Genomic DNA, 12438 nt, shown 5'->3' with positions numbered 1-12438 from the left:
ATTGTCTGTAGGGTTAAGTCATGGCTACACAATGCAGTACTGCCACTGACATGTCATAGAAATGTCTAAGCATGTGTTTCAGTGGCAGAAAGATATTGATACCACACAGTATATGATTTTGGGTGACAGAGAAAAACTGATACTGCATAGCATGCAGCTGGGGGGGGGGCACCATCTGCATGATGGTCTTTGCAAATTGTGCTATCCAATTGTGCTGTGCATCTCCCCCTGTCCCCACCTCTCCTACCCCCAAAACTTTATCTATCTACTCAATGAACATTCAAAGTCTTGTCAGTAAAACCACCGAACTCCATTCATGGATTGCCCACACCTCCCCATACATCCTAACCTTATCTGAAACATATCTAAAACCACATATCACTAACAATGAAATCTTACTACCTGGATATAATGTACTGTTCAGACAGAATCCCAACCCAAAAAGGGGGAGGCGTTGCTGTCCTCAACTCTGACCAACTGAAGTTCTCCCCCCACCTATTCCTCTACCCAACTTTGACACTGGTGAACTACTAATTCTAAACTGTCACCTAATTGCACACAAAAAATTTGCTATAGCCTCCATGTAGATCCCTCCAGGGAATAATATCCCCATCCTTGAGCACACAGTGTCATATATCTCCCACAGTATATCCTATGAAACAATCATCCACAGTGACATAAATATTGACTGGACTAAACTAATGTTTGACTCCCGACATCTCAGCATCAACTTTCATGGTTTCAACTAACTTATCACCTCCCCCACACATGTAAATAAAAACACTACAACCAGTTCAATCCTAGACTGGATCCTTAAAACCAAACCTAACCTGTACCACCACCCCTGCACCTTACCCGACACCTTGTGTGACCATCTTCCCACCCACATCCAAAGCCACTGCCTCCAACCACCTAAGGCTTACTTATACAAAAAACAGTGAAAACTCTCACATTTTAATGCTAACAAATTTAACACTAGACAATCTTGCATCGACTGGTACTTCCTCTGTCATCTTTCCCTCAACAAAGCAGTCCAAAAATGTAATCAGATTTTCCTTGACATTCTTAACCCCCACCCCCTAGCCGCTACAGGGAAAATTAGGATAAAAGCTTATTATGCCCCCTAGCTTACTAAAGATACTCAATCCCTTTTTCATAAAAGAGATAATATCTGGAAAGCTTAGCTTAAAATAAATCCCTCAGCATTTCTCCAAAACCACAAAGAACTTAGAAACCTTACCAAAAAACAAATTAATATTGACAAAAAAAAAAATTACAACACAGCCCAATCTAACCAATATACCAATCCAAAAAAATGATGGACAACCATCAATAAAATTCTTTACCCAGTTAACCGTACCACATCCAACACTTTCCCAAATAACACCCCTCAAGAAACTGCCACCTTTCCTAACTACTGTATAGACAATATCCAAAAACTTACTTACATAGACTACAACTCTAATCGCCTTTCTACCTCTCCTAATTCAACCAACAGAAGCCCTTTCTCATTTAAACCAGTTCCCACCGCATACATCAAATCACTCCTGCTCAAACCTAAACCTTGTTCTCCCTCTACGGATAACCTACTTCCCTTCTTCCTCAAAATTGCCGCTGATTTTGTAGCCTTCCCTATCTCTGTACTAATAAATAGATCCATTCAAGAAGCCACAGTCCCAGACATATGGAAACCTTTCTATACAATTCCTTTACATAAAGGTAGGAATTCCACTGACCCTTCTGATTTCAGACCCATAGCCATTCTTTCGCCACTTTCCAAAATTCTCGAAAAATGCATTCATACTTGGCTACTCAAACTACTACACAATGAAAACCTTTTGACTTCCACCCAACACAGGTTCAGAAAAACCACAGTGATGCTACTGCACTCCTGTCTTTTACCCACACTGTAGCTGAGGCTAGAGACAACAATCAACTTGTATCCTGTCTATTTCTTGACCCCTCTAAAGCCTTTGATACTGTATCTCACTCTTTATGTCTTACTAAACTATCTGATCTCAGTCTCTCTACTTCCTTTCTTAGCTGGTTGTTCTCTCTACTTCCTTTCTTTGCTGGTTGTCTAGTTATCACTCCAACAGCCTACATCTGTCTGATGGCACACTTCCTGCTCCCCCTTCCTAACTATCAAATCTGGAGTCCCCCAGAGCTGTATCATGGGTCCCCTTCTGTTCAATATCTTTACTCATAACCTATATTCATCTTGCAACCAGACATCTCTTATACAGTATGCAGACTATTCTACACTTATCTCCATTGCCAACAATATTTTTCACCTTCACACACTCATCCAAAACACTTTCCTGTCCATGGAAAGATGGCTTTCTGATAATCAGCTTATCTTGAATCCAAAAAAAAAAGACTCCAAACTCCTTCTCTTCCTTCCTCATACTCTATCCCAGCACAAATGCAACTTTGTCATCTCGTCCTTTGACAATATTATCATTAAAGCAGAACCTCACACTAAGCTACTAGGTACCATAATTGACAATTAGTTAAAATTTGACCTTCATATCCAACAGTGTATAAATAAAATCACCAAAAACTGGGATTACTATACAGAAATAGGAAATTCCTTACTTCAGACTAAACTTTCCCTGGCTCAGGCATTCCTCCTACCTTGCCTATTCTATGCAGCCCCAATCATCACAAACATCCACTCTACTTTAATATCTAAGCTTGAACAAACATAACAAAATAGCATTGCAACAAATCTACCTTATAAGTCTCACCACTGTCACTCACTAAAGAAACTTTAATGGCTAGAATTCCCCCAACAACTCTGTCACAGTTTCAGATGACACATTCTATACTCTACAAACCTGCTTCCTGCCTTCCCTCTCCTCCCTAGTGTCCTGTACTGCCATTCATCCTCTCTGTAACTCTCATCAACATCTTGATATCTGTAAACCCAACAAAAAAATTGCAAACTCCTATACAAATACTCAAGTGTCCTAGGCATGGAACAAACTCCCCTCTTGCATAAGAAATATCACACATCTAAAACATTTCAACAAAGAGTGAAAACACTACCTACAAAACACATGGTCTTGCCCCTGTCATGACCCTACCTAACCCCCCAACCCTATACTCCACTTAAATATATCCTCATTTCTTCTTAATGTACAACTCCTATGACTCTTTGTCTCTTTCATACTGTTGTCATACCCCACTTTCAATGCTGCAACAATCTATGTAAATATGTATATTTTATTTTCTATTCTATTAACCGCTTTTTATGTGCATTTTCTTGTATACTAATACTTAACTGCCTTGTTATAACCACTGTGTACATATTCTACCTATCTTTTATATGTGTCTACTTTTGCTTTATGCTAGCAATTCTTTGTATGGTTTTGTAAGTATATTTTCTTGTTTGTGTTACTATGGAGCTTTTCTCCTCGGGTCTGCACTGAAAATGGGCTTCTGGCTCAGTTGGACCAACCTGAATAACAAATGTCAAATACATACATAGTTTTGAAATCCAGCTCAACATGTCTGAAGTAGAGACTGTTTAAGGCATGCTTTCAGGATTCATAAAAAAACCCTTTAAGCCACATTTAAGCCATGTTTTCAAGCTCCATAATTAATTAGTTAATTATCTACTTATATTAAATAATAAAAAACATGTTTACCTCTATAGGCACAAATTGAAAAAAGTCGGTCTATAGATGTCACATTATAATGCAACATATTGTAATCATATAGCAGACAATTGCAGATTTGTTCATTCACATACTAAAAGTTTATTTTTAATAATATTTACTGTGATTGTAGAATATGAGGAGTGGTATATGTGGTATCCTCCACCTGTGGAAAGTTTTATGTGGAGAGTGTTCCCTTCTACTCAGAATAATAGAATATCTTAGGGATTTAAGAATAGTAGAAAAGTAAGAAGTGAAAACTGGTGTTCAGACATTCTATTGAGGCTAATTTTAATTGTTCATTTACTTTTTTATATCTATAGGTTGTTAATAGGAGTCAGAGTCCATTAGGAAGTGACTTGCAGATGAGCATGGCTTGATTTTGCATAACCATTTCAGAGCAGTAAGAAGATGGTGCTAGATTTAGTAGGGTCAGAGTCATTATTTATGGTTGAGGAAGTCATTTGTGCAACTAATGACACTATAAGGACACAGGTTTCAAAGAAATGTGCAGAAACATTTTCTTAGCATTAAAAGTAGCAGAATCACTCTATGGAAGATGGATTTACATGACTAATTTAAAGAGCTAATTGATAGTTTTACAAGTTATTCGATTAACTGTGTGTGTGTGTGTGTGTGTGTGTGTGTGTGTGTGTGTGTGTGTGTGTGTGTGTGTGTGCGCATTTGTTGTTTTATAAATATATATTTTTTGCACTCTGTCTCTATTGTCTATTGATCTCCAGCCCTTTTCAGGGCCAGTTGGCCCTTTGTTTCCCATAATCAGGATGAGGGTTTGCTAGGAGGGACCATCACTCAGAAAGCCATCGGGGTGGTTTGAGGTTTTTCATCTTTTAGTTTCCCCTTCCCTATGACACACACCTGCTGAGGACTAGGGGAGGTACCTGCAATGGGGTGGTGGGGGAGGATGTTCCCTAACTTCTGCAGGGGGCTTCCCAACAGGGATCACTGTCCTACTGTATGAGAAATAAGCAGTGAACCGCCCAGTCTCCATTAGGAAGTTAGCACCATCCAGTTTGCCACTGAATGCACGCAATCCTTTTCACCACCTTGGGGAAGGCAAGCAGGTCATGCCTTTTCATTCCTCCCCCTCCTTGCCTCCTCAAGTAATCCTGCTCACCTGGAATGTAGTAGAGAATTTGTCTCCTGTTCCAATGAGCCAAGTCATTGTTTTGTAAATAACTGAAGTAGTCATTTATGATTTCTTTGATTATTTACACATAAGTTTGTATTTAGTGAGCAGTTCTTGAGTGTTTTCATCCTTTTGTGCCTTAGCTATTTGCAGCTTTTAAATTGCCTTTTGATGGTAATGTGGATTAAGTATGCATAGAAAACTATGGGAAAAGTACTCCTGGTATCATTCAGATTTAGTGGAGTTAACATAGGACTCCAAGTGACTTCTTTAAGATAATCATTAAGTATAGGATCATAGGAGGTTACTAGGCTATTGATCCAGAGGTCATTTCAGGCATAGCTATTTCATCCCAATGTAATACCATAGATACTGTAGTCAGTACCCAGGATTGTATTTATTAATGATTGCCCATGTCCAGGAGGGTTGTGGGCACTATCCCCACTAAGAATTTACTGTGCCCCATCCACTTGTCCAGGTTCCTTTTGAACAGTTTCATGGAGGTGCTCTGCTTCACATGAATTGGCAGCCTATTCCAAAGACACATCAGTTGCTGGGAGACAAATCTGTCCCATCAGCACATCCTATTCAAGTCACACACCGTATTTAGGTCCCTGGAATGGGTATCTCTAGTCCTGTTTGATTTATAGATGTGCATCAAATTCATTAGGTTTGGGTCGGAGATTGCTGTGTAAGCCAGGCATAAGTTTCCCCTAAGAAGTCTGTATGATACCAAATATAGTGACAGGGACTCTAGTTTGGTCTTTGTAAGGCACGTGCTGGAGTCCCTTGACTTTCTTAGTTAGAAACCTCTGAGGTCTCTTCAGTTACTGCAGGTGCAACTGCTGTCAAAGCCATACAATTGGTCGAAATGTTTTGTGCAGAACACTTTAACAGTCCTTTGCTTTGATGTGTGCTTAGTGTCTCTCAAGGTGCAGATACTGCATTCATAATATCAGGCAGTATTCCACAGAGTAAGATAATTGGAAGCATTTACCAAATTCATTACTGTAGCAAAATGCTTATCAGTTCTTGTAAGAAAACATGTCCATTTTATTAGGTTGTATGAGTTGTAGGTGTGGTCTTGGGAGGAATTGTTGTCCACTTTTCATCTAACATTTGTCATTCCTGACTTATTTTTATTTCTACTCATAAACAAGTGGCGTAGTTTTCCATCTCAGTTTTATCATATTCTTTTACTTAACATGCTAGTGTCATAGCTTTTCTGGCTCAGTTTTACATCTTTCTTTGAGTGGATATAAATACAGCTAGCTGTGACATCGTTATATTTTCCATTGTATGGCTTTAACAGCAGTTGTACCATCACGTAGTTAGGAAGCACACTAGTTGCTAAGTTACCCCATGAGATTAATTTTACTCCAGCTTATTTTATTGTGCAGGTTTATGTGAAGCAATAGAATCATTTACTTAAACAATACAGTAAAGAGTTGTTGGATTTTAATTATGTTTTATGTAGAAATGCAGTCTGAGTCTTAAATTAGTTTGATCAGCAATCAAATTCAGCAGGTTTGATGGCAGTATTCTAATAGTTATATCTGTAACTCAATGAAACCCCTGGTGTGCTTTCCATAGATATATTCCCAGTTTAGTTTGTCAGTGAAAGAGTAGATTAACTTTAGAATTAGGCTGAGGTTTGGGAGCAAATTACTACCAGATAACAGGGGCCAAATTTTCAGCATACATTTTCATGTTTTATATGCAGTTGGAGATTTGCTTTGGTGATGTACTGGCTATGCATTCTAATAAATGTTGAGCTTATTTTTATTGTAAGTAACTGCCAGATTGTACTGTATTGTGTCATTCTAGAGGGTGTATGAATCTTGCTGCAGATATTATGTAGGTTCAAAACACTTTTGGCCTATAGGCGGTATTTTTTAAAAATATATTAATTAGCCTCCTTTGGGGCAACAGCGGTGGTGCAGTGGTTAGCGTTGCCACCTCACTGCAAGAAGTTCTCCTGTTTGAGTCTCAGCTGAGGTGCCTTCTGTGCAGAGTCTGCATGTTCTCCCTGTGGTCGCGTGGGTTTCCTCTGGGTGCTCCAGTTTCTTCCCACACCCCAAAGGCATGCTGCAGGTGGAATGGATACAATTGGCCATTTGTGTGTGTGTGCCTTTGGTGGAAGGTTGAGCACCGGGCTGGCAACTTGATACTATAAATTTCCACTGCCAATTGTTCTGCGGACCATTGTTCCTCTGTGGTGACCCCCTAAAGGGAAAAGCTGAAAGGAGAAGAAGAAATAGCCTGCTTAAAGGTGGGTGGTAGGACCAGTGGGAGTATGCTACAAAGTTGTAATGGCCGCATATTGGCTACTGAGGAGAATGAAGTGAGGGAAAATTGCTGTAAAAGTGATACTGGTCTTGTTCTGGGAAGGGTGTGTGTTAGTAAGTTGGTTCAGCTGCAGCTTTACTTGGAGAGGGGCAAGCAACAGAGATACTTCTCAGAAGTATCATCCACCTACAAGAAGCTGGGGATAAGGTCAGTGAAAGAACATTTCTACCAGGTAAACAATTCACTGATATAAACTTCATGACTGCCAATCAAATTATTATTATACCTGCTAGTATGCTTAGGACATAAGGAACAGTACCCTGGTCAGTATCACATGAAAACAGAGGTTGAAATCAATCCAGCAGGTCAACCCTAAAATTGATTATCAAGAGCTGTGTTAATCTGCTAGTATCAGTCTGAGAAGCAGCACATACATTTTCCACATAACTACATGAATAGTTAGACCCTGCATATGGTAACAGGTATTGAATCTAGCTGCGGGTTATGTCTTGCAAAACAACATCCTTTATCAGCACATAGGAGGACAGTAACAAAGAAGACATAGAGCAGCAGCATCTTTGAATTACAGTAGATGGGAATACAGAATTAAAAGGATGAATAAGTAAGAAGTTTGAGGGATAAAAAATGTGTGTAAGAGGACAATAGCTGTACTAATGGGTAGAATGGAGAGAAGCACAGAAACTTCAGATGCAGTGAAAATTTTCACTGATGAAAATGTGCTGGACTGAAAAGCATGGCTTACATTTAAAGACAGGGATTTAGAACTGTGAATAAAAGGGAAGTAAGTAAGACAGAGAGGAGATGGATATAGCAAGGGAGTGAAAAGCAAGAGAAACAAAGGAAACATGGAACCAGAAGAGAGAATCTAGTGCACAGGCCAGTTATCTGAAGGTGTCAGATTATGAAAAGATGACAAAAACAAGTTAATATCAGTACAATGACTGAACTGTTTGATTAGTGGTTTTAAATGAATATCCACCAAACTAAACAAATTAATTGTGGAATACAGAGAAAGACTAGTTTAACTTAAGAATGCAATGCACACAAAGTTCTTAATGGCCTACAGCTTCAGTCATTAAATGTCCTGTAGCTACAGACCCTGGTCAGGCCTTAAGCAAAACAGAAATACAGTGCAGTTACAATGATAGCACAATATTTCTAGCAGCATAAAATATATAAAAATAATACATTTATCTGAAGTATGTACTGTCCTCAATTATAAAAAATAAACTATTGTTGATGATAAAAACTGGAGCAACATTATTTACAAAAAACAGAATGGCCTTTATTAGCAGTGATTCCCTTAATGTAAAGTCTCAGGGAGGTTAGGTTCAACAATACAGCATTGCTAGATGAAGAGTCTATGGAATTTACATTTGCCTTTATATAGGAAATAGATTTAAGTATGTACTTTTTAAATGTTACTGATATAAGCTAAACTCAAATAAGAAAACCCTGCCTCTGTTTACGCCATTATGCTGAGAGCACTTGCTATAATTATGCAGCAAATTTCAGTTAATTTTATCTTCTGGAATGTTTTGTGTTCCAGTATTGCTAAAAACAAGGTATTATATGCCTGGTAACAATATTTCTACTTTATTCCCCTAATTTGTTGTTATGTTTTCACTATCATAGCTCTGTGTGTGTGATGGAAAACTATATTGAGGAATTTATAATTGGAATATTCAAACTTCATTGTGGTATAAACTTATAAACCTCAGAGTTACTAAAGAACAGCAAGTAAATGCTTGAAATGTCAATATTCTGGTTATTAAAATTTCTCTGTACATTATCATTCATGCTACATATGACCTTGAAAATATTCGACTGCTTAATTTTTTCTCTGCTCTCTTGAGTGTAATTATGACATCTGTGAGTGTTATGAAGCTTAAGCCACAGTCCAAGTACATGCGATAATTGAGCAGCACATTATGTAAATCAGTAAACTATGTTATGGGTTCTTGGTGACATACAAGAGTCAAAAGTCCAGTTACTTGTCTAATGTAAGAGTTGGAGCAGCTGTCCAATCTTGGTTGCTGGTTATCTGACTTCATTCTAACACTCTCACGTGATACTGCATTGGCAACCTATCAGGGTGTCCTGGTGACCTCCTTTTTAATAATAAGTTCATGTTGAAAAAAAAAACAAAAACAAGAATATCAATGGAGGCAGATATTCAGGAACAACTTGTGCCATGAGCATATTCTGAGTTACCGTAGCTATGGGACGGAGTGCCTCCTAACACCCACTTTACCTCCATAGGTTGTGGCTCAGACTCTGACAGTGACCTTTCCCTGGATGAGGAGCGCAGCCTCTCCATTCCTTCCTCTGAGAGCGAGGAGAATGTCCGCATTCGGGGCAGGGTCCAACACCATGTTAAACGAGCAGCCAACAGTGAGCGCCTGCTTACCAACCCTGTGCACACCACTCCTAAAGGTAAGTACTGAGCAGTTTGTGCATGGAAATTCAAAAAAATAATTTGTATTAGATTACAAAGCCATTGACATACCAGCAAAGCAGGTTGGACAGCTAGGAAGGCTGACCTCCGAAGGTGCCATCACAATCTCTGTAGCATATTGTAAAACACTGCAGAAACAAAACCTGCCTTCTGTGCTAGCACAACAATTTCCTTTCGTTGTAGAGGGTACCACCCACACCTCTACAAATGGCATGTTTGTCTGTCTCCATGTTCTTCATCTGTCAGCCTTCATCATGTTGTTATCCAAGATTTATTCTGAGACAAATGTGGCCATTAAGATTTGTTGAATTTTGTGCATGTGGCTATCACTCTATTCACCTGCAGACCTAAAATGAAATTTTGTTTTCTGGTCTCTACAGATGACCAAATCTGTTTGTCTGACTATTAAACCTCACTTAAATATGTGCAAGTCAGTTACTGTGGTTTATTCCTGCATGTACTATATGGTTCATGATTGTTGCTCTAACAACTTGGAACTGTTCAAGGTGAAATCAGAAACAGGCAGCTGTAAGCTAACATTCTATCCCTTTTTGCAAGCAATATTCCACATGCTACCTCATCATTTTTAATTACATTGTATAAGTAACTGCTATAATCTATTGGAAAGTCTTGCTATTAGAAATATCTCCAACATCAAAAGGTGACAGGGACCAATATTTGTTTAAGTGGGAGTTCCAACATTATCATTCAAAAGAACAGTGATTTTTAAAAGAATATTACTTTCTGTCTTCAAGTTGTAATTCCCACTGTTATGAATACATGGTGCAGCCCCTCGGTACCTAGTATTACCAGTATTCAGTGAAAACCCTTCTCATTTGCTTCTACTTTACAGTTAACATATACCTAACATGCCAGTGTGAGGAATCATATACTGGATGCACAATAATATTGGTTCTTGTATGGTTACCAAAATTAAATATATTTCCTTGGTATGGTATTAAAAGACGGAAGTTGTGGTATTTCACACCCAGAATATTCTTTCAAGAAGACCTTTTGAAAAGTTGCAACTGAAACACAATGAATGCAGTGTATGCTTTGCTGAAAAGCAGGTGACCTTTTTCTACAGATATTTATTTGATTTATTGTTCTTAAATCATATAAAAAACTGTTGTGGCTGCAATTAGGAAGTGCGTCTGTGGAAAAGTGTTGCCCCACTACATGTATGAGTGTGATATGAGCAGAATATTGAGCTCTGTGTTGTTTTGGAATCCAAGGCCTTTATGTTCATTAAATATATTAGCAGTATTAACCATTGAAATGTTGGTGCACATCACTGTCAGGTTCTGCCTTTGTACTTCATTGTGAGTAATGTTGCCTTTAGCAGATGGATAATAACTTCCTAGTTCACTGTGTAGCACCTACTAGGATTCATTTCTGCATATCCCCTGCAGCTGCCCTACAAAGGGGGACTGCATTCTTCAGTGGTACTGGAGTCTGCTACTTTGGGGGTCTGTATGTTAGTTGTCCATCATGAAGATGTCATAAGGTTTAGGGATTTATGTTGTTAGTTTTCCTCCCTACAGGAATAAGAACTGTTTTAACATGCAACCAGATGTTAAGGTGTTCACAGATTATACTCATGAAATGCCAGAAAAGGAATATGTTAAAATTGTGACATAGAAATACTGAAAATATGGCAGCTGCTCTTAATTCAATAAGTTTTGCTTTATATCTATTTTTAATATTCATTAGTTTACAAGTTATATTACAGTTTGTCAGAGTACTTTAATGAAAGGTATTATATTGATTAAGCATCATTAGTGAATAGGGCATCATAAGATATTGTCTAAAGCAGTAATGTCTCTGTATGTAGAAACAGAATATTTTAGATTCTTTTTGGCATTTGCTGTAGATGTATGTCCAGAGTAGGACACCAAGATTGCTACATTCAGGAACTTAATTTGTCTCCTTCCAAATAACATGCCCTGTTCTGAGTGAACCTTGAATACAAAAAGAACATAGTATTAGAAGTTTTTTGGGGGAAAGTGTGGATTTGGAAGGAGCAGTTTGAGCCATTTATAATAATGCAGATGATGCAAAATTATGGTGAAAAAAGTTGCTACGAAAATTTAACCTGTTAAAATTCCTTCACTTACACTAACCCCCCCCCCCCCAACAAAAAAACAAAATTCAATAGTACTGTGACTGAAAATTTGGAGGGCATTCAGACAGTGTTTTTAAGCATATTTACGTCCAAGTGAGGCACAAAGTAATAAAATACCAGGATTTGCAGGCAGAAATGAGAGCAATGTGGAAAAAAGATACCCAGACATTTCCAATAATAGTAGGAGCCATGGGTCTAATAAAAAAGAATTTACAGTTGTATTTAGATAAGTCACTGGTACATGTAACTCCGTATGAATCGCATTAGGGGTCAACTCTTGGCATATTGCGGGTGCTGTCAAGAGTACATTTGGTTAACATCAAAGATTATAACAATACTAATTTCATGAACTTTAATCATACTTTGACTTAGGAATGGGGTCCATTCCCATCATGGTATTAGAAATCCAATAGACTTGGAGAAAGTAAAAACTGAGAAACCGAAGGATTCCTTGTCCTTATACATGGCTGAGAAGGAAGCAATTAGTGTTTATAATAATGTTATATTCAAAGATGGACAGAACTTAAAAATTACAACCAGTTATAGAAATGTTTGAAGCATACTGCATATCTAAAAGAAATATGATATGTGAAAGTTACAGGTTCTTTGTATTCATGTAGAAAACCAAAGAAGCAATCAAAAAATGTAACTATATTGAGAAACGACAAGACATGTTAATCTGGAGAACTGATAGATACTTCGTTGAAAGACAAAAGTGTGTGTGAAATACATG

The 12438-nt window shown here is 38.0% G+C and overlaps 1 protein-coding gene across 2 annotated transcripts in view; it reads left to right on the top strand.

Moving 5' to 3' along the window:
- CELSR3 (cadherin EGF LAG seven-pass G-type receptor 3) overlaps positions 1–12438 on the top strand; it is a 1979827-nt gene that overhangs the window by 1847631 nt on the left and 119758 nt on the right. The window contains exon 33 of one of the 2 annotated variants that reach the window (XM_044078522.1): positions 9385–9558. The exons of the other annotated variant lie outside the window; for it this stretch is intronic. Coding sequence (XP_043934457.1) covers positions 9385–9558 — 174 coding nt within the window. The remainder of the gene's footprint in view (positions 1–9384; positions 9559–12438) is intronic. 2 annotated transcript variants of the gene reach the window in all.

This window comes from Protopterus annectens, chromosome 7.part1 (assembly GCF_019279795.1).
Source record: "Protopterus annectens isolate FY-2018-M chromosome 7.part1, PAN1.0, whole genome shotgun sequence".
Lineage (NCBI taxonomy): Eukaryota > Metazoa > Chordata > Ceratodontiformes > Protopteridae > Protopterus > Protopterus annectens.
The sequence above is the reverse complement of the archived record's forward strand: the minus strand, read 5'-3'. Positions and strand labels throughout refer to the sequence as shown.